Source organism: Rhinopithecus bieti, unplaced genomic scaffold (assembly GCF_001698545.2).
Source record: "Rhinopithecus bieti isolate Rb0 unplaced genomic scaffold, ASM169854v2 scaffold_1558, whole genome shotgun sequence".
Taxonomy (NCBI): domain Eukaryota; kingdom Metazoa; phylum Chordata; class Mammalia; order Primates; family Cercopithecidae; genus Rhinopithecus; species Rhinopithecus bieti.
Genome location: NW_016803701.1, coordinates 2349307 through 2373161, shown reverse-complemented (window position 1 = coordinate 2373161; position 23855 = coordinate 2349307). Strand labels below are relative to the sequence as shown.

General features: G+C 36.7%; 1 protein-coding gene across 1 annotated transcript in view; it reads left to right on the top strand.

The window, feature by feature from the left end:
• CROT (carnitine O-octanoyltransferase) overlaps positions 1–23855 on the top strand; it is a 54863-nt gene that overhangs the window by 2296 nt on the left and 28712 nt on the right. The window contains 8 exon segments of the mRNA XM_017851688.1: positions 1149–1284; positions 7734–7803; positions 7805–7856; positions 9888–10069; positions 10231–10355; positions 17040–17148; positions 23158–23251; positions 23354–23479. Coding sequence (XP_017707177.1) covers positions 1170–1284; positions 7734–7803; positions 7805–7856; positions 9888–10069; positions 10231–10355; positions 17040–17148; positions 23158–23251; positions 23354–23479 — 873 coding nt within the window. The 5' untranslated portion in view covers positions 1149–1169.

The window sequence follows — 23855 nt, the reverse complement described above, 5'->3', positions numbered from 1 at the left end:
AAGAGAGGGTGGGAAAGATGTAACTGGGGGCTGTATGCAGGGCTGAAACTCAGGATTCTGTTAAAGCAGAGGAAAAAAGGTATTAGCAGAAAACAGTCTCTGCTGTCTCCATGTTTTTGATAGTGTTCAATTCTGTAACCTTATATGAGTGGAATATTTTGTTTAGCGTTGCTATCAGTTTTAAAAGTAGTTTTGAAGAATAGGAAATTTGAATTCAATATTAAACATTCTTTGATTTCTCAGTTGCTATTTTAATATATGATTATGTTTAATATATTGCATTATTTCATATAATTAATATATGATAATTTAAAAAGGCTTTGATAAATCTCATTTTTTATTTAGCATTTGTACACCTTATTCACATTTTGGGTTAGATTTCTTTGATAACAATGAATACATGTGTCAATATGTTCAGGATTGCTTTGAAACACTTGAGACCATTCTGTGTAGGCCTCATACCACCTGTACAATTAAAGCAGCTTGTCATATGGTTTATGTATTCTATAATAATCTTTAATTCTACAGTTAGACACTTCCACACCTCTTTGTACTTTGTGCCCCAAAGTTTTCTGTATCAATGCATAATCCTTTTCTATACATCAAATATTATCTATCCACTAAGATTTACTGCATGTTCCCTCACTTTCTATCATGTTGTTTTGTATAGGGGAAAGATTGTAGTCTTAAGAGATCTGTGTTTGAGTCTTGCGTTTGACCTTACGTAAGTTACTACATTTCTGAGTTTTGGTATATTCATATGTAAAATGGCAAACAATGCCACCTTTCAGAGATAACGTAAAAGTTAGGGAGCTAACACATATTTTCTGTAACATAAACTGGAGTACCTGGCAAATGCTAGGTGTTCAATAAATGGTAACTAATAAATGGTAATAAATGGTAACTAAGTTCAATAAATGGTAACCAGTCTCATTGATCACTCTTTACTTATAGCACTTTGAGTCTACACATTCTTTTTAAGTTGGTTTTCTGTATCTGACAGGTTTATAAATTTCATAATAACTGGTACCAAGTCCTAGATATGCTGTGGTCCCTAAATACTGGTTTAGTGAATTGTGAATTGTACCTAGGATACATAAGACTGTCTATGAGATTGAAGTTGTGAGGGCTGTCTCTCTTTTCTTTAGTTTTCCTACTGTGATTTTATCATGGAAAATCAATTGGCTAAATCAACTGAAGAACGAACATTTCAGTACCAGGATTCTCTTCCATCACTGCCTGTTCCTTCACTCGAAGAATCATTAAAAAAATACCTTGAATCAGGTATGTTAATAATCTTTTAGTATATTGAAAGCTTATTGAAAGTTTATTGAAAGCTTTTCCATTGTAGAGTAGGGCATCCTCAGAAAGCAAGCAGATAGTCTTTAAGTTTTTCTTACATAGGGGTCTAATCTATGTAAAGACTAAGCTGTGTCTATGTGAGGTTGAGCAGACAGCATGACAAAATTTATTATTCTATTGATTTAAAGAAAACAATCCTTGACATTTTAGTGCATGAATATGTCAAAGAATAACGTTAATTATCTCGAAAACATACATTGTTATGGGTATTGAGACATCTGGACTTTCCACTGTTGTAGGAGTGTGTCATTGTAAGTATCTTTAGGCTGTTTCCTCAACTGTAACTATCTTATGACTGGGTCATGACTGACAAGGAAGGTGCCTTGCTAGTCTCAAGATGGAGCTGAATTTAAAATGGTGTTACTCTGGCTCTCCTGGGCTCCTGCTTCCCCAAGATTTCCCCCTCTACTTATGAGAGAACCCTTAACCTTAAGGGGAGATAGAGGGTGAAGGTTGTCCTTTTGTAACTCCTTCTGGGAGGCAGTGGATGTTGATTGTTGGAACAGGGTCTTCTCATAATAGTGTGCAGTGAGCCTCTTCAGGGAGTCAGGGAGCTCTTTGCTTGCATGATGTCCCAGTTGTTTCTAGAACTAGAATATTTGTTAATATACTAGGTTAATAAATAGATAGGTGAAACAGCTGCTAAGCTATTTTATCTTGCAGCCCTATACAATAAGCACAACAGAAATAAATAAGCACAACAGAAATAAGCAATAAGCAATAAGCACAACAGAAATAAAAAGCACAATAACTAATAATAATGAATATTATAATACCAAACATACTGAAAAGAAATGCTTTCCAAGTGCTGGAGAGCTCATGAAACCCTGCTGTTACAGGGTCATAAGACAGGGAATCCATTGCCAAAATACAAGTTTCCAGAGAACTCATGTCCTGGGATAGATTATGGAAGTAATCAGAAACATAATATAATATTCAGTTTTGTTCAAGGCACAAGTTCCTCCCTTGGCTGCAGTTAAAAAATGTATAAGGCCGTATGGTTTTGCAAGGCCACTGGTCTTATTTGGGAAGTTTATTCTGTCAGGAGGGTGATAGCCTGATGAGTGTCATTGAAAGCTGCACCAGTATGTTTTTGCTAGGGCCTTTATTTGTGATTCAATATATATAACTGCTGCTTGAGGAGAGAATATGGCCATAGGATAAAACCACAAAGAAGCCTGTTTTGTCATCATCTATGATGGGCCTTGACTGGTTTTCAGTTGGTGAGGAAGGAATTTAGATGTATAATGATATGTCATAGAAGGTAGTGACCCCTAGTACATTGTCCAGTCCAGTTGTAAGATAGGTATAGCCAATTGTGAGACCCGTGTGCCCATAACCATCCCCAAGGAGAAGGATGGGCACCCAATCTTAGAGATTTATTTTGCCATTCTCTCCACATTTGATTAGTTAAGACCAGAGTCTGATTGCATTGTTGGGTGGCAACCACCCCACATTGTAGGTTTCAGCCTGGAAGTGGCTGGTGTCATGTCTCTCAAGATATAAGAGTGCTTTACCTGTCACCTGAATTTGGGTAGCCATTAATCAACTAAACCCATGAAAAATGGTATAGCCTAAAATGGGGATGTTATTTAGTTGTCTGCAGAATAATTGAAAAAGGTGTTTTTTTTGTTTGTTTGTTTCAGTAGAGGAAAGGAAGGATAGTGGCTGGTGTCTTTTTGATACATTAGAAAAGGAAAGTATTTATCTATTATAAACCATTTATTGAGGTGGCTTAAATTAGCCTATTTGATATGCCAAGGTAAGCCTGAGGGTGATGAAAGAGGTAATTCACTGCATACCCAACAGTTTTTCTGGTTTATAAGGGAGGCCATAGTTTGTGCCCATTCTGTAAACAAATTAGCTCCAATATTATAATAGATCAAATTTAATATTAAAACCAGTAATTTCATTTTGAGAGTGGTGCTTATCTACTGGATGGATTCTTTTTTTGAAGAGAAGCCACAGGATTCTTTATTGGCTCACAAGAGTATGCTGGAACAGTGGTCACCACGTTGAATGCCTCTGGGACTTTACGAGGGGCCCGTTTAATTTTGGATGAATGTACCCAAGTGTGTACTCCCTTAAACTTAACTCCACTAGAGGTACTTAGAAGCACTTGATAGGGTCCTTTCCACTTTGGAGAAAGTTGTCTGTAGGAGGTCCTTCTTTCTAAGTCTTTAATACGACTAAGTCTCCTGGTTGAACAGCAGAGTTATGAATATTTATAGATGTGGTTCTGATACATGAATATTGAACAAACATGCATGTAACATATGACTGTTTAACCCTGTGATGGAGACTTAAGCCTTGCCTGACATGATCTTAGATCCTATTTATAATTTGGTATTTTATTGCCATAAAGAGTCTGTTTTGTCAATCTTATGATTTCTATTTTAATGCTAAGCTAGTCAGTTATGACTGAATTCCAAGAAGAGGAAAGATATAGCAAAGCATGTTCAATCTCCCTGCTTCCCCTCATGGCCCGAACTAGTTTTTCAGTTGTTTTAGATGCCCTTTGGCCAAGAAGAGGGTTCATTTTGTTGGGAAAGGGCTTAGAACTTTTAAAAATTTACTTATTTTAGTTTATAGTCCCCCCTTTTTTTGTCAAGGTATGCCATCAATGGCCAAGCTCTTATTTTGTCCAGTATCGATGTCAGGGTGGTGTGCTACCTGCCCTGGGTCCATCATGTCTCTTGGTGGGACCTCTATGGCCAAGGGACTTAAACAAAAGACTTATGGCCAATTAACATTCTAGGCCAGATGGGAATGGAGGTGGGCAGACACTGATTAACCTTAAAACCCCTTTTAAGCAACATAAGAGCCAAAAGCCAAATGGCAGGGTTACAAAATTTACTTATTTATAAATTCTATCCATTAAGCTATTTTAATCTTGACTTGTAGCCGTGAGCCATATAAAATACAAGCATTTTGCTCAGCTTTAGAGGCAGTTTGCCTGACCTTGATTTGGAGGGCCTGAATTGATTTTATTCCCCACAACAAGCCCTTACAATCTCATGTGGTAGTCTCTGGGCCTAGAAGGACTAAATAGTTTCAAATTATGGAGGAAAACAAAACATAAGGAATTAATGTTTTAAACAAAAATGTCATAAGCCCCACCTAGTTTTGAGAATGACAGGAAAGGAAGCCCATATGTAGCCAAATACTTAAATTATTTAATATCAAGGCATAGAAAAATTATATTCAGATATAGGCAAAATTATTAAATGAATTTTAATGTTTTGAATACAGGTCTGTCTCCATGTCTCTGTCTGTAGGTCTCATGAAAACAGTTTACTTTGATTGTCCAGGTCTAAAGACAAGGCTTTGATTAGTTTCAGCTTGCTATCAGATACTGGCAGGAGTCAGTACCTTCTTTAGATGAGCTATATGTACCCAGGAGTCAAAGCCCTGTAACTTTAAGGCACAAGGATTAGTTAATAGCGCTTGATAAGGACCCTTTTAAGGAACTAGAGGGAGTCCTTTAACTTTTTTTCTTTTCTTTTTATTTTTTTTTGAAACATGGTCTCATTCTGTCACCCAGGCTGGAGTGCATTGGTGCAATCTTGGCTCACTGCAACCTCCGACCCCTGGGCTTAAGCAATTCTCCCAACTTAGCATCCTGAGTAGCTGGGATTACAGTCATGCACCACCATGCCCAGCTAACTTTTTGTAGTTTTAGTAGAGATGGGGTTTTACCAAGTTGGCTAGGCTAGTCTCAAACTCCTGACCTCAAGTGATCCACCTGCCCCTGCCTCCGAAAGTGCTGGGATTACAGGTGTGAGCCACTACACTTGGCCCTTTAACTGATTTTTTTCTAATATATGTAATTATCAGGCTGGAAGTAGTATGTGTTAAGCCGTTTTTGCATTGATATAAAGAAATACCTGAGACTGGGTAATTTATTTTCAAAAAAGAGGTTTAATTGGCTCTCAGTTCTGCAGGGTGTACAGGAAGCATAGTGCTGGCATCTGCTTCTGGAAAGTCCTTGGGAACCTTACAATCATGGCAGGAGGTGAAGCAGGAGCAGGCAGTTCACATGGTGAAAACAGGAGCAAGAAAGAGAGAGTGACAGGGAGGAAGAGTTGCCACACACTTTTAAACAACCAGATATTGTGTGAAGTCAGACTGAGGGCTCACTTGTCACCAAGGAGAGGAGACAGCCCAAGCCATTCATGAGGGCTCTGCTCCCATGATCCAGCCACGTCCCACCAGGCCCCACCTCCAACACTGGTTGTTACATCTCAACATGAGATTTGGAGGGGACATCCAAACTATATTATGGTGATAATGGAGTTCATGGTCTGACTAAAAGCTGTAAAAAGATTCTACAGTCTTGTAGTAATTAATTTTTATAGCTTTTATAAATCCAGCAATAAGACTAAGTCAGAGACTTAATTTAGGATTTTGATTTTGAGGATGTTTATTAAACATGTTAAAAAGCTGAAGACACTTGATCAAAACAGAAGCAGAGGTCATTGTAAAATAATAGTTACTCATTTAGCCAAAGTGATAATGAAAATGCTTTAGAAGCAATATGGAAGGCTACATGATGTAAAAACCTTAACCCTTTTAAATCTTAGTTGTTTTAGCACCAAAAAACTAATAAAGACAGCATAGAAATTATAAAATCTTGTTTCTTAAGACAGTTACCAAAAAGGCAAAAAAAAAAATCTGCAGTGTGACTACTTTTCCTTATGGAAAGCCCATTTAGATAACCTGGACATCAAACCTGATGAGAAAAGTGCTTGAATTTAACTGGACCCAGGAAGAGTATGTTCAACGTTATGGCTATAGCGTAGGATTACCTCACTCTTAGGAACAGCATTAGTTTTTTGATTACATTGAAAATTTAGATATATTTTTAAAAACCAAAAGTACAGAATCAAGTTATACTAGAGGTAAACATTGCTTTTCTAGACTTTCAAGATAAAATATTTTAGCATTAGGTCATAACAACAGTAAAATTAGAACTGGAGGAAAAAAGAAGCTGATGACAAAGCTGAAGGAAAGAATTCTCTCAGACCTCAAAAAAGCAATAAGCAGTGAGACACAGTAAAAGTTGAACTTCTGGGATATGATTCTGAGACATTTTAAAAGAAACAGTTTATAAAAGTAAAAGGAATGCACTATACTTATTTTAAGTTTTTCTTATATAGAGCCCTTATCAATGTAAAGACTAAACTAAGCTACGTCTACATGAGGGTGAGCAGACAACATGACACAATTTATTATTCTATTGATTTAAATAAAACTATCCTTGACATTTTAGTGTGTGAATACATCCAAGCATATCTGTAAGTATCTTGAAAACATATATTGTTGTGGATATTGGGACACCTGGACTTTCTGCTGTTTAGGAGTGTGTCCTTGTAGATATCTATAGGCTGTTCACTCAACTGTAAATATTTTCTGAATGTGGGTCACGACCAGCAAGGAATTGTGCCTTGTTAGTCTGCAGATGGAGCTGAAATTAAAATGGCATTACTCTGGCTCTCCTAAGCTCCTGCTTCCTTAACAACACTGTTAGAAGTTGAAGGTTTAATTACTACTTCATCTAGACTTGTAATAAAGTATAGGTGACTCTTCAACAATGCAGGGCTGGCAGAGCTGACCCATGTGTATTAGAAAATCCAAGTACAACTTTTGACTCCTCAAGTACTGAACTGCTAATAGCCTACTATTGACCAGAAGCCTTACCAATAACATAAACAGTTGATTAACCGATATTTTTATGTTATATGTATTATTTTCTGTGTTATTTAAGTTAAAGCAAATGTTATTAAAAATGATAAGGAAAAGTATATTTATTATCTATTAAGTGGAAGTGGATCATCATAAAAGTTTTCATTCTGATGGTTTTCATGTTGAGTATGTGGAGGAAGAGGAGGGACTGGTCTTGTTGTCTCAGAGGTGGGAGAGGAGGTGGAAGTAGGGACAGGAGAGGCAAGCACACTCATTTTATTAGGTATAAATGGACCTGTGCAGTTCAAACTCGTGTTTTTCGAGTCAACCATGTCCTTAAAATATCCAAAGTTTTTTTTCTCTCTTTATGTTAATTTTTGCACAGTTTGAAAAGCCAGATAGTGTAAATAGGCTTGTGATGAAAAATGTAGTCCTTTGCCCCATCTCCCTGGCTCCCTCCCAACTTGCTAATCCCACTCTCTCAAGCAAGGATTTCCAAATCTTTTATTTGTTTCTTTTCTGCCACTTTCATGTTGTCAACTCTTAATTTGATTGTTCAGCTCTGATATTTAGTACAGTATTGTATTTTATATATCCAAGTCTTAAGATTTGTGTAAGTTAGTAATAATACAGGTGAGTTGGTGGTACTTGGTCTAAATACCTTAATACGTATTTTTCCTTTCTAGTGAAACCATTTGCAAATGAAGAAGAATATAGGAAAACTGAAGAAATAGTTCAAAATTTCAAAGTGGGATTGGAGAAAATTGCACCAGAAATTGCTTGAAAGGGCAAAAGGAAAAAGAAATTGGGTATTTGTTGTTACAATTGAATAATTGATGATGTTTAAAGAATGATAAATAAAAGTGCATAGTTCTTATTTTAAATTATTGCTGTAAAATTTTACAGTTTATTATTGTCATTTTCATAATCCAAAAGAAGGAATAAATCACTTAACTTTGGGAGTTTTCAGTGGGTGGATTCGGGAACTTGTTAAAATGCAGATTTGCTGGGATAAGTGATTCTGATTCACATGTCTGGAATGAGGCCCAGAGATTCTTATTTTAACAATCACTTCATATGGTTTGGCTGCAGGTGATCTGTAGACTATGCTTAAGAAAAACATTTTGTCCAGGTGACTAGCTGGAAAAATCTGAAATTCTAAAATGGACATGTCACATAGGTGGCATAGAAATATTTTAGCAGTACAATGGAGAAAGGGAATCATTAAAAATCAGAGTGGAGAATGGTTATGTATATTGTATATTTCAGTTAGATAAATTGAGGAAGAAGCTAGTATAATATTTATTGAAGGTCTCAATAATTTTCCACAAAATTATTTAACTTCTTCAGCTGAACCATTTCTGTTATTCTCTTTTATGAATCAGAGGATAAGGTTTTATAATTAAAAAGCATTGCCTTGGTCTAGAAATAATTATTGTACCTATCATTTAGTTTTAGAAATAAAAAGCAAGCTGATTTTTTTTTTGAGGAACCATTGATATCTGTGATGGAATAATAAAATTTCACACTTCCTGATTCCTTTGTTCTCAATTTTGAGCCTTGAGTTATTTTAATTAAAGTGGGGCAAAGGTAAAGAAGTTGTTGTTTTATCTGTGTCTTTTTTGTTTATGTCTCTTTCTGAATTACTAATTATAGTTTATAACATCACTTTCTTCAAAAAATACTCTAGGTAATTTGATAAGATGTACTTACTTATGCATAGAATTCAATTGCATATTGTGAAAGAGAGATACATAGAAAACAGTGTTTGTGAAAAATCTAAATTACTTTGAAGCCTACTGAAAACTTTTATTTATTTCTTTTATTTCTTTCTTTCACGTATTTATTTTTTGGAGACAGAGTCTCGCTCTGTTGCCCAGGGTTAAGTGCAGTGGTGCAATCTCGGCTCACTGCAACCTCTGCCTCCCGGGTTCAAGCTATTCTCGCGCCTCAGCCTCCTATGTAGCTGTAATTACAGGTGCGCACCACCACACCCAGCTGATTTTTGTATTTTTTGTAGAGATGGGGTTTTGCCATGTTGGCCAGGCTGGTCTTAAATTCCTGGCCTCAAGTGATCTGCCCGCCTCCGCCTCCCAAAGTGCTGGAATTACAGGTGTGAGCCACTATGCCCAGCCAGTTTTTATATTTCTGATTTAGTATTTCAGTTTCTGTTTGGAAAAGGAAAATTGTTAATACCTTAATAACTGTTATGATTAGGTAAGGATTTATTGATTATCTATTATGCCCCAAGTACTCTGAAGAAACACCTATGTACTTTGTTGCATACTTGTGACTACAATACAACGATATGTCTGAAGGTATCTTTTGGTGCTTTCTTGCTACTTGTTTTTGATAGTGTAGTTAAACCAAATAATACCTAAGATCCTATAGCTCCCTGCTGAAAAGAAATTATCACAATAACATTTCTCAATATGTATGATGATTTAAAGCAAGAAAACATGTTTTTATTTATTCATTTTTGAGACAGGGTCTTTCTCTGTTACCAAGGCTGGAGTGCAGTGGTACAATCATAGCTCACTGCGCCCTTGAACTCCTGGGCTCAGGTGATCCTCCTGCCTCAGCCTCTTGAGTAGCTAAGACTACATGCAGGCCCAGCTAATTAAAATTTTTTTTTTTTGTAGAGACAGGGTCTCTCTATGTTGCCTTGGCCTCCCAAAGTGCTGGGGTTATAGGTGTGAGTCACCTCACCCAGCCAAAAAACATGTTTTTAAATGTTGAAGAATAATTAAAGACAAATGTAGCTTGCTTTTAAAATTCCCAGTAGTGACACATTCATGTATTATGAAGAACATTAAGATGATGTTCTCAATTTCTTTTAGCTGGAAGAGTGGTGGCTGAATGTTGCCTATCTGGATGTTCGTATACCATCACAATTGAATGTCAACTTTGCGGGTCCTGCAGCTCATTTTGAACACTACTGGCCACCAAAGGAAGGGACTCAGTTGGAAAGAGGAAGTATAATTCTTTGGCATAACTTGAACTACTGGCAGCTATTAAGAAAGTAAGCACACGTGTGAATTTAGTAACAGGCTTACCTGAAGTCTCAGGTAGCAAAATGTTGAGAAGCTTAATTTACTTATTTGGGGATGAATACTTCAGTTGTGGCTGGTTTTTAAATTTTATAATGACTTCTTGGTCAAAATCTTTTTTTTTTTTTAATAGAGAAAAAGTGCCTGTTCATAAAGTTGGAAATACTCCTCTAGATATGAATCAATTCCGAATGCTATTTTCTACCTGCAAGGTTCCAGGAATTACTAGAGACTCAATTATGAATTATTTTAGGACCGGTAAGTAATAATTCAGGTATCTTTTTTAGTAGAGGCACTGGAATTTGGGTAGCCTACTATGATGTGATGGAACATACACTTTTGAAGAATATTACTGTTGGGACTTTGACAAAGAAAGGTTTTCTGTGAGCCTTATATTTGAATCATTCTGATTAGTTCAGATGTGATTTATGGCAATGGATTTTCTAAATGTGTCTTACATGGTTCAACACAAACCCGATGCTTATATTCCATCATTTGAAAGTTTAAAGTTTAGTTAAAGAGTAGAATCAGAGTATTAAGAAAATCCTGAAACATGTGATCTGGATGCTTCTCTTTCTACCATCATTTTTTATTACCTGAATTGTCTTTTTAAGTGTTTGCTTATATGTGCTCATCATGCCACAGTCTCCCTGTGAGTCTGCTTGTCCCTCCACCTTATATGAGGTAAAAGCCTGGAGTCACTCTTCCTTTTTTTTATTTTTTCATTTTTTTTGAGACAGGGTCTCACTCTGTTGCCCAGGTTGCGATCTCAGCTCACTGCAACCTCCACCTCTTGGACATAAGTGGTCCTCTTGCCTCAGTCTCACGAGTGGCTGGGACTATAAGCAGACACTGCCACACCTGGCTAATTGTGTATTTTTTGTAGAGACGGAGTTTCACCATGATGCCCAGGCTGGTCTCAAACTCCTGGGCTCAAGCAGTCTGTCTGCCTCAGCCTCCAGAAGTGCTGAGATTACAGGCATGGGCCACCATGCCTGGCTGGCTTGGAGTCACTCTTCTTAGAGACACATGAGTTCAGATTGACTCATCAATTTTTTTTTAAACTGGCAGTTTAATGGCAGTTTCTCCTTGGTGTCCTAGCTTATCTTGAAGTGGAAAAATCTGCTGTGGTAACTGTTTTTTTCACAGTTTACACTTACTGAAGAGTATAATTATGAATGGATTTTTTCTTACATAAAATGTTATTTAAAAGTAAAATATTTATAGCCAATCATGCTCATAGTATGAGGGATATGAGCTTACTTGCATGTGGAATTCAACTCTTCTTTGTAAACTTGTTTACATGCTTGAGATATTTACGTCCTCAAGCCCACATATATTTATCTTGATGTTACCAGTGAAACAATTAAAGGATTAGGGAAACTGAGTTATTCATGGTCTGAAGTTTAATGTAAAAGATGAACAAGATAAAATCAATGTAAGAAGAGTAATAGCAAAAAAAGAAAATATGCATACCAGTTAAGAACTAATATCAATAGACCTAGTTTTGAATTGTCTTTATCACTTAGTAGGTATATCCTTAGATAAGGTGACTCTTTTGAGTTATAGTTTGTAAAATGGGGATTCATTAATGCATCTCTTGACATGTTGGTTGAAGCTGACATGGTTATTACATTTTGGGGCTTACCTGTGAAGACATGTAGAGATAGGGATAAAGTGTGAGGTAGACATGAAAAAAAAAAAGAATTCATGGCAAATAGTATACAGAGTGTTCAAATAAGATAAGTAACTACATGGCTGTTTCGTATTAGATAGTCAGGGAAGGCCTCTCCAAGGATCTGAATGATAAGATGAACCTGCAGAGTTTTTTGACTTTCTTTTGTTTAGTTCACTTTTGTTGTTGTTGTTATTTTTTGTGTGTGTTAAGGGCAGAATGCCCTGGGCAGGAATAAACTTGGCAGATTCAAAGGGCAGTATGGATGGAGCAGGGTACACAGGAGGGAGATGGAGGGGCAGATTGGAAAGGTGACTAGAAAGTAGATCATATGGTACTTTATAAACCAAGGTAAGGTGTTTGGTTTGCATTTAAAATGCAGTTTTAGTGAAAGTTGAAGAGGGAAGCCCAGCTGGAAGAGACAAAAGCAGATTGATGAAGTAGTGGTAACATTTGGAAATAATGCTTGCAAGAAAAGTTTTGATGTGCACTGGGAGATCAAAAATAATTTGTTTAAGATTGTGATATTACATCATAGGCATTGATACAGGAGAGGAGGAAAAATAATCTTTCAGGGGAGATGATAAGGAGCCAAAGTCATTGAGAAGGTCAAAGGTAAGAGGATCAGGAGCAGAAAGGTGGAGGGTTAGTCTTTGACAGGATCAAAGAAGAGAGGCAATAGGAGGGAATGCAGAAAATGTGAATCTAGAAGCAAACAGATTGGCCAGTTTTGCTGTAGGAAGATGAGGAGGTACTTTGTATTGCTTATGTTTTTAGTGAAATAAAAACTGAGGTCATCAACTGGGATGGAAGATTTGAAGAGAAAGGAGATTTGAAATATTCTTTTGGAAAGTGGGAAAATAAACATGCTGTGGAAATAATGGAGTTACTGAACACTGCTGAGTGCCCATTTGAGATGTGTGTTCATGCATTTAAAGTTAGTTGAGATGACGTGTTGTGTTTTTTTCTTCAGCATCAGTGAGGGGCAGGAGGGGCAGGTACAAAGGAAGAGGGGCTGAAGGATTAAAGCTTTTTGCAATGGCAAAATAATTTGGGGCCATTGAACCTATCCCGAGTAAAGTGAAAATTGGGCCAGACATGGTGGCTCATGCCTGTAGTCCCAGCACTTTGGGAGGCCTAGGGGGGCCGATCACCTGAGGTCAGGAGTTTGAGAACAGCCTGGCCAACATGGTGAAACCCCATCTCTACTAAAAATACAGAAAATTTAGCTGGGCACAGTGGCTCGCACCTGTAGTCCCAGCTACGCGAGAACCTGAGGCAGGAGATTCGCTTGAGCTCATGAGTGGGAGGTTGCAGTGAGCTGAGATCATGCCACTGCACTCTGGCCTGGGCAACAGAGTGAGACTCCATCTCAAAAAAAAAAAAAAAAAAAAAAAAAAAAAAAAAAGAGAGAAAATTGAAAAAAATGAGTGTTCATAGGATGGGCAGCATTTAAGTCACTGAGGTTAGTCTCAATAAGCAGGCTATAATTAGAACTAGTTTTTTGTTTTTTGCTTGTCCTTTTTTTTTTTTTTTGGTCTGTCACCCAGGGTGGAATGCAGTGGTGCGATTACGGCTCACTGCAACCTCGACCTCCTGGGCTCTAGCAGTCTTCCCACTTCAGCCTCCTGAGTAGCTGGGACCAGGCACATGCCACCACACCGGGCTAATTTTTGTATTTTTTGTGGAGACCGGGTTTTACCATGTTGCCCAGGCTGGTCTTGAATTCCTGAACTCAAGCAATCTGCCCGCCTCAGCCCCCAAAGTGTTGGGATTACACATGTGAGCCACAGCACCCAGCCTGTTGTTGTTTATTTATTTGTTTTACCTACCCCCTAAGAGACCATTGAGACTAATTCAGTCATACTTTTCATCCCTCTTTGCCACATTTACACAAAAAGCCCAGACTGTTCATGTTATCCCTTGTCAACTGGATTCATGGATTTGTGCATGGTCTAATTTGATCCAAATTTCTCATTGCTCCGATATACCCTCACGACTTCCCTAAACCCTTCTGCTGTACTTTCTGGAGCTCATGATCAGCAAAATCCATTATATCCTCCACTTTTTCTCTGAAAGATGTTACTAAAGCTTGATTATTCATTAAGCTTACTACTTCCCCTGTACCCTCTCAAGGGGATTTTCTTTTTCTTTTACATAGCACTACAGGGCCTGTGGGAGGTGTTGGTATCCTTTTTGTTTCCCTTTGCCCTTTCTGTTTTCCCTTCTTCCTTAACAATTTTAGCCTTTTTGGGGGAAAAATGCCTTCAGGTTATATCACCACTACCTTGTTGCAGTGACTTACCTCCTGCCCATTACCCTTCATCTATTGATTGCTTTAGCTCCAGTGCCTGTCTTTCTTTCCATTACTATCTCAGTCACATTCTTGATGATTTTAGCTTTCAATTGTAGACGATCCATAGGCTCTCATTTCCTTCAGTTTATAGCTCTAGGAAACTACATCTTTCATTACTCCAACTCAGCCATTCCTTTGGCCACGTTGTGATTTACAGTTTAATGATGCTACTGCTCGTCACAGCTCCATTCCTACTTCCCCAAGTCTTCGCTTCTTTCTGGTTCTTCACCATCATTACTCCCAGGCATACACATTCAAATCTTTGTCACCCCTCCTCAGTACTAATGTGGTAAAACCTAAACATCGTTTAAAATTTAGTTTGTCTTTTCTCGACATATCAAAGATACCTACTCTAGCAATTTACTTGGCCAGAGAAAACCGCAACACCTCACTTAATGATCTCAGTTAAATCTCAAGTTGGCCTCCAGCACTACTGTGCTATCTTCCTTGGTTAGCTTATTCTTTCTCTTCCAGAGAAAACTGTTTTATGCCTTTCTCCCTCCTTCTTTTTAGCTAACAAACTCTTCTTCTTCTCAAGAAATATGAGCAATCTTCCCATCATGACATTTAGCAGCCTTCCAGTGCTGGGCAGAATAATGGTCCCCCATAGATGTCTACTTTCAAATTCCTGAAATTGTTAATATGTTAGGTTACATGGTAAAGAAGAATTCAGGTTGCTAGTCAGTTGGCCTTGAAATGGGGACATTATCCTGGATTATTCACATGTGTCCAAAGTGTATAATCACAGGGGTCCTTATTCATGGAAGAGGGAGGCAAAGGAGAGAACCAAAGAGATGGCAATATGAGAAGATTATGATCTTCCCTTCATGGCTTTGAAGATGGAAGAAGGGGTTCATGAGCCCAAGGAATGTGGATAGCCTCTAAAAGCTGGAGAAAGGAAGGAAACCAATTTTCTTCTAGAGCCTCTAGAAGGAACACAGCCCTGACAGCACCTTCATTTTAGCCCAGTAAGCCACATTTCAGATTTCTGGTCCTTAGACCTGTAAGATAATAAATTTGTGTTGTTTTAAGCTACTAAGTCAGTAGTAACTTGTTTTTGCAACCAGTGTAAATATACTAATTCAAATATTTGCCCATTCCCTACCCCCTTGTAATATGTTACTGCAAATTCATATACTTTTCTTTTTGAAAAATAGATTAACTCCTCTGACTCCTAAGGACAACTCTTCTATATCTGTGCTGTGTCCCGGTTCCTCTTGCCTAGTCAGGGACCTTGCTTTTGCATTATCCTCTCTCCCTGTCGCTTATCAGTTTTCTTTCTTTACTTGATTGTTCCAATCTGTAATATCTTCCATCTTAAAACAAAAACAGTTCACCTCTTGTCTCCTTCAAGTATCAGGCCCCAGTCGAAGCCACCATCCCGTCTCTCGTAGATTGTTCTCACCTGGACCACTTTAGTCACTTCCTAATTTGCCAAACCTTCTCTTCACCCTTATAATCTGTTCTCCATGTAGCAGCCGGAGTGATCTTTTTAGTTAGATCACATTATCACTCCCCTGCTTAAAACCGTCCATTGATTTCCTTCCCATCATACTGGAAACCACTTTCTGAGGCCAGTATAATTGGGTCTCAACCTTATCTACCACTCTACCCTTTTCTCTGTGCCACAGCTGCACTGACCTTATTTTCCTTTAAGCACATCAACTCATGTTTATTCTAATGCCTTTGTGCTTGCTGTTTCCTCTGCCTGAAACACTCTTCTGCGGGTATTTCCGTGGCATACTTTTCTCACTTCATTCGGTTTTCTGCTCAAATATCCCCCAGGTTTATCCTGAGGTAGCACCCTTCTGCCACCCTCACCCTTTCCAACCATTTATTGATTAATTTGGCATCAGGTTTATTTTCTTTTTTCTTTCCCAGCCCTAAACTTTGAAAGGGATGTGGTCAGGAGATGACAGCAATAAAAGAGTAGTGGTAGTCGAGATAAAAGGGTCTGGAGGTTTTTGAAGGGGAAGAAAGAAGAAATGGTTTAGAGGTAGCCATGAGGAACAAGGAAAATACATACCTCACCCTCTAGGTCTTGAGGAAATAGGTATAAGAGAAAAAAGAGTAATATTATCAGGAGACTGTTCTTCCTCATAGTTGATGAAAATATTTCATGAGATAATTTATGTAAAGCACTTGATACTGACCCATAAATAATACCCACCAGTATATTTCCTTCAAGCAGCAGTGTATGTCTTCTCTTTCTTCCTCTTTTACCGTTTCCTTTTCTTAGAAGGTGGGGCAGGGATCGTATAAGAAGATCCTTGGCAAAAGGACAAGTGCCTAAAGATGGGGCTATATAACAATAGTCTGAGGTTTACAGCAAACAAACAGTACTTGGGGAGTTAAGGTGTGCCAAAGAAATCAGAGATAATCCATTGTCAGTGGCTTACCAGGTGTTGCCAGACTGGACAAAATTCTTTTCCTTTGCCACTCAGGCATACTGTATCCTTTTCTACTGAAAATTATTTTATTGAGTTATCATAGCTAGATATTGCTGTAATTAAATTACCCGATGAGTAATTAACATTAAAATAATCCAAAAGAGAAACCTGTTAATTCAAATGGCTCTCCTCCAAGATTCCACTGGTCTCCTTCTCCCCTTCCCATTTCTGTTTCTAAATAAATCTAGAAAGATCTGTAGTAGTTTGGGATTTATGTGGTTTTCAGGGTATTTGAAACTCATGGATTTCTAGATGTCTCACATGGAACAAGTGTCAGGAATATGTATTTATATCATAGTAACTGCAATTCCACTAATACATTGTTTTTGTTATGTGATGTATTTGATGACTATATGATTAAAATATTGGAAGAATGCCTACTTTTCTTCTATTGGATATATGCATCTTTACTCCTGTTTAGCCTTAGATTTGAGTCTTGTGTTTTCTGTTTCTGTTTCCAGAGAGTGAAGGGCGTTCCCCAAACCACATTGTAGTGCTGTGTCGAGGCCGAGCTTTTGTCTTTGATGTAATACATGAAGGATGTTTGGTCACCCCGCCAGAGCTTCTCAGGTTTTCAGACTACTTTCTTGAATCTCATTAGGTCTTATGGTGTTGCTTGAATTAAAATATACATGTTTAGAATTGCCTTTCAAGGTGATAGTAAGCTGAAAAATAAGAATTTTATACATGCTTTTTTTAAAAAAAAGTCTGTTTGTACTTTTAATTTAAATTATTTTTAAATTTTACTAGACATACATAAATATGTTCACTTGGAGAAAAGAAAAACATTACATATATTACCAATTCCATTCCCTGCCTCAGAATTAATCACTGTTACTAGTTTAGTGTGTTCCATCTTTCCGTACCTGTTGCAACGAATTTACATGCATATCTAGCTTTAAAAATACATATAGTATACATTTTCTATGTATATGTTTTAAAGTATATTATGGAAAATTTCAAAATGTATAGGGAATTATATAATGATAACTCCTGTGTACACATCTCCTAACTTCAACAGTTACCAACTCCTAGCATCAACAGTTATAAACTCATAGTCAGTGCTGTTTCAACTATACCTCTTTTGCCCTTTCCCTTACTTTCCCATGGATTATTATTATTATTATTTTTGAGATAGAGTCTTGCTTATTGCCCAGGCTGGAGTACAGTGGCGCGATCTCGGCTCACTGCAAGCTCTACCTCCCAGGTTCACCCCATTCTCTTGCCTCAGCCTCCCGAGTAGCTGGGACTACAGGCGCCCGCCACCATGCCTGGCTAATTTTTTGTATTTTTGGTAGAGGCAGGGTTTCACCGTGTTAGCCAGGATGGTCTCGATCTCCTGATGTAGTGATCCACCCACCTGGGCCTCCCAAAGTGCTGAGATTACAGGCGTGAGCCACCACACCCAGCCAAATAAACAGTATTTTAATATTATTAACAGATGACCAGTTGCTCTAATTGTTTTCTAATTGTTGGGTATATATATGTATTTATAACTCAAATTATTTTTAATAAATATTGCAAACATGTACAAAACTGCACACAGAAATGTACAGCTAAATACTCATGTAACCTGCACCCAGGTCAAAAATTAGAACATTTCTAATATTCCAGAAGATTCCCCTCATCCCTCTTCCATACTTTCACTCCTTCCCAGGGGCAGTCATTTAGATTGTTTACAGTTTACATTATTATTTTTAAAAGGCTACTGTGAAAATCCTTGTGTAAGTCTTTTGGTGTCCACATGCATGTATTTCTGTCTGGAACACACCCAGGAGAGAATTTGCCAAGTCATAGGGTGTGTGTATGTTCAGCTTCAATAGATAATGCCAGTTTTCCAAAGCAGTTATGTCTACTGGTGTGTGAGTGTTGTAGGAGTTCTTTATACATTCTGGGTAAGAGTTCTTACTTGGTCGTGTGTGTTGCAATACACAGAATAGAAGATGTTGATAACTAATCTTTTGTTCTATTAAACACATCTTCCTGGTAAACAGAAGTTCTTAATTGAATGTAGTCCAGTTTATTAATCTTTTAATCTTTACCATACAGATGATACATTTTGTGTTCTGTTTTAAAAAATTTTTCCCTAACTCATTGCGAAGAAGATAATTTCTTATGTTCTAGAATTTTGTTTTGCCTTTTACATTTGTATTTATAGACTTCCTGGAGTTAATTGATTTTTGTGTTTGACATGAGGCACAGGGGTAGTTGCACGTTTAAAAAATAGTGTTATTTTTCTCACTAGCTTCTTTTAATCAACAATAAATGTAATCTTTTCTATTGGTACAAATACATCTACCTTATTCTTTTAAACTATTACATATAATTCCATCAAATGGATATATTATAGTTGATGTGACCATTTCTCTATGATATGACATTAAAGTTGTTTCCATTTGTTGCTATAACAAATAATCAACATGTTCAAACATGCCTCTTTGTGTATTTGGATAAAATATCTACGGTTTGATATTAGAAGTGAAATTTTCACATCATCTGATGTATACATGTAAAATTTTTGAATAAGTCAAATTGTCATCCACAGTGGCATTGTTTTTTCTGCCAGTATTTTATGTGAGGACACCCACTTCTAATCATTGTTGACATGGTACTGTTAAACTTAAAACATATCTGGTGGCGGGGGGACACAGTGGCTCATGCCTGTAATTGCAACATTTTGGGAGACTGAGGCTGGAGGATGATATAAGGTCAGGAGTTGAATACCAGCCTGGGCAACACAGGGGGACCCTGTCTCTACAAAGAGTTAAAAAATTAGCTGGACATGATAGTGCTACTTGGGAGTGCTCCCAGCTACTTGGAAGACTGGGGTGGGAGTGCTCCCAGCTACTTGAGCCCAGGAGGTTGAGGCTACAGTGAGCTGTGATCATGCCACTGCACTCCAGCCTTGGGTGACAGACCAAGACCCTGTCTCAAAAAAAAAAAAAAAAAAAAAAAAAAGCTATATCTAGTGAACTGACAGGTGAAAAATGGTTTTCATTGTTGTTTGAATTTGCATATCCCTCATTACAAGTGAAGTTGAGCATTTTTGTACGTTTTATAGGCCACTTATTTGTGTTTTCTGTGAGTTACTTTGGCCTATTTTTCTATTGGCTATTTTACTTTATTCTTATTGATTTATAGCAATTATTTATATGGTCTCCACATTAATCCATTATAGATTATGTGTGTTGCAAACATTTTCTTCCAGGTAACTTGAAGCAAATTTTGGAAATTGTCTAATCTTAATTTTGATTTAGGCAGATTTATCTTTTTAATCATTTGCTTTTATATCTTGGATAATATTTGTATGTCTTCCCATTACATGTTTTAGTTAGTGTGCTTTAAATTTGACATATAATTATTAGATCAGGCTTATAATTGGATTATTCAAAGCCACTCTTCCAGAAATTGAACACATGTGCTTCATGGGCTACATTCAGCCTGTGACTTATTTTGCTTGGATAGCAGAATTTGAATCACTATTTAAAAATCACGAAATTCTACATAAACATCTAGATTTCTGTTTTTGCCTTAAAAAAACCCCGAAAGTTCTGACAACCACCAGTCTACTTTCTGCCTCTATAAATGTGCCTATTTTATACATTTCATTAATATAGGAATGGCATCTTACAACATGTAGCCTTTTGTGTGTGGCTTCTTTCACTTAGCATAATTTTTTCAAGGTTCATCCATGTTTTAGCATGTATGAATGCTTTATTCCTTTTTATTGCTGAATAACATTCTGTTTTACAGATATGCCACATTTTATTAACTATTCATCAGTTGATGGACATTTGAGTTGTTTCTACTTTTTGTCTATTATGAATAATAGACAAATAGTAAATTATTCATAATGCTTCCTTGAATATTGTGTACAGGTTTTCATGTAAATGTATGTTTTCATTTCTCTTGGGTATATTTTAGGAGTAGAATTGCCAGGTCATGTGGTAATTCTATGTTTAACTATTGAGAAACTACCAGAGAGTTTTCCAAAATGGCGCAGTATATTAGGGTTCCAGTTTCTCCACATCTTCACCAACACTTATTGTCTGCCTTTTTTATTGTAGCCATGCTAGTAAGGGTAAAGTGGGATCTCATTGTAGTTTATATTTGATAATGATGTTGAAGATTTTTTCACATACCTTTTGGCCATTTGTACATATCTTCCTTGGAGAGATGTCTAATCAGTTACTTGGGCAATTTTTAAATGAGGTTGTCTTTTTATTATTGAATTGTAATAGTTCTTTAGATATAAGTCTTTTTACAGATATATAATTTAGCAAATTATATCTCCTAGGCTTGGCTTTTCACTTTTTTGATGGCCTCTTTTGATGCACAATATTTTTCATTTTGACAAAATCCAATTTTATCTTTTTTGTTGTTGTTACATGTGCTTCTGGTATTGTATATGAGAAACCATTGCCTAATCTGAGGACATGAAGATTTATACATACATTATTATTTAAGATCTTTAAAAAAAAAATTGTGGGAAAGGGGGGAGATAATGTTTAAATGTACATTTCATTGGAAATGTTGGCAGGAATTGAAGTAGCGATATCCAACAAGCTTTTGGAACTTTGGAACTTTGGTAACAGAGATTGAGAGAGAAAATGGTGTTGAAGTTAGAGAGTTGGTTGCCTCTTACATGAAAGTGATAATTGAAACTATTAAAGAAGTAGATGAGATTACCGAGGGAGAAACTTACAAGAGGAGCTTGGAAAGGCCAGTGACAGAAATTTGGGAAAGGACACATTCAGCAGTGTAAGGAGAACAAATGGTCAGTGAAAAAGACTTCAGTGAGATACGGAGACCACAATGGGACCGTGTGAAAAACTCAAGAAGATAATTTTAACATTCATTCCTGAGTGTCAAAATTCAATAATGAGGAAAACTAGACTTAGATAAAGCTACTAGGTTTCCTTAATGGACATTATTGGTGACTTTCAGAAGAGCAGTTTCAAGATGATCACTGGAGAACAAAAATCGAGGACAGTAAATTAAAGAGTGAACGGAAAGCGATGAAGAAAAAGCCGGATTGTGTGGAGTATAGAATATTTTAAAATATATGATTCTGTAATGCAGATATTTTTAATACAAATCTTTGTGCTTTGAAATATAAAAAATTAGATGTGTAGCTGAAAAACAGTTGCATAGTTAGCCAAGTTAAAGGAAAAGAGGGATTATCTTGTTACCAAATCTGCATCTCTTAATGGTGATGATTTGGGCAGTTATGTGACCTTTTATTATCAAACTTAAAATGTCATTTCAGGTTTAACACACTTTCCTTTGTAATTTCTCCGTAATAATGACCACCTTGTAAAACGAACATGAAAATGATCATTTCAGGGAGGAAGAAAAAGTTTCATAGTCAAAACTGGTGCTTTGAGGTAGTTGATAACGGAAAGGTAGCAACAAGTACCATATGGAGAGAAACAGGTTGATTTTATTTAGAAATTCAGAGTTTATGCTAGTAACCACAAACTGCAAAAGTTTATTTATAATTGGAGCAAAATCAGTAGTTACTAAAGACAAGTAAGCAGGAAGGGAGGCAGGGCAAGTTGCTCTCGCTATAGATGCAGATTGGTGAAGAAACCCTTATTCTGTTCCTCAGGACACCATTAACTTGCAAATGAAAAGGGGGGAGTTTTTCAGCAAGAGAATTATTTCTTTATCAGTGTTACAGATATGATGAACAAACAGAGGAGAGTAAGCGAATCAGTAGATAAATGATGAATTCCAGTTTTGAATGATGAAGTCAGAACTGATGGCTACTAGTGGTGGTTTTTGACCATTTATTAAGCTACATTAGCTCACTTCCTGAGAAAACCTTGAAAGCTTTTAAATTGAAGCAATTTCTTAACATGTGCCATGAAGAAGTAGAGCTAAATTAAAGCTCTGTGGATTTTTGACTGATGAAAATTTCTTTATGGGAGAACCCAGTTATTTATCTGCTGTATGTTTAAAGATACATGAAACTCATCAATCTGGGAGCATAAAATACTATGGAAGGGAAGTAGTTTATCCTTAGCTAATAGATTCTTTAAAATATAATTATTAGAAGTAACAAATTGCCACATATGAAAATACTTAAAACTGATTACATGGTATTTCTATTTTTTTTTTGGTAAAACACAGGTATTAATTGAGTATACAGTAAGTCCTCTGGTTAAATATATATGCACATAGTTTTTAGTTGGATAAGATGTACATGATATTTGTGAAATTGATTACCCGGATATTTTTCAAGTTCTCCATTGTCAGGATATTTACAGTAAAAGGATATTTACTTGTAACCTAGAAGTGCATGTACATTTCAAAAGTATATATCAGCCAAACTAAATTTAGCCAATAACTAAATTTATTTACTGAAATTAAATTATTGTCAAATATGCTTTGGGTGTTAATAGAACACAACCACTTAAAAATATGTGCTGTGGGAAATCTATTGGCATCATAAGTGGTTTCTTTGGGTAATATATCCAAACATTTAAATATTGATCAATGTTATGACCTTTTAAAGGCCAAAGTAGTTACTTTCTGCTTGTACTGTTTTTGAATCTTCTTTTCATCTTCCATAAGACAACTGACATATATCCACAAGAAGTGCCATAGTGAACCTGATGGACCTGGGATTGCAGCATTAACTAGTGAGGAGCGAACTCGATGGGCTAAGGTTCTGATTTACACTTTTCTTAACGAAGCTTTTCTCTAACAAGCTCTTTTGATGTATTGTATTTCAGTTGTAATATTTGATCATCATCTCCTTGCCCTTTAGGCACGAGAGTATCTGATTGGTCTTGATGCAGAGAACTTGGCCTTGTTAGAAAAAATTCAGAGTAGTTTACTGGTATATTCCATGGAGGATGACAGTCCACATGTAACACCAGAGGATTATTCTGAGGTACTTAACTATCTTCTGTTTCACACGGACCTCTAGGTTAATGAACTTTTCTTGCCAAAGGTGAAATGAGAACCTAATCATAACCTGCACTAGTGTATCTTGACACCATACTTGGGAGTGTCTCTCCTAAGAATTATGTCACCCTTTTAAGTCATTTATTTTGTCATTTGGTTAATTACTGAACACATCGACGTCAGTGACGTTAAGGGTAAATATGGCCTTATTTTATGCTCCCCTGCCACTCCCAGGGTGACATTTCAGTTTCCCAGGAAATAATAAAAGATAGTAATTGTATTAGAAATCTCATAGTCTTTTGAAAATACTTAAATTATTTTATAATGCATTAATTGGTATTAAATAATAGGAAAAGAATATC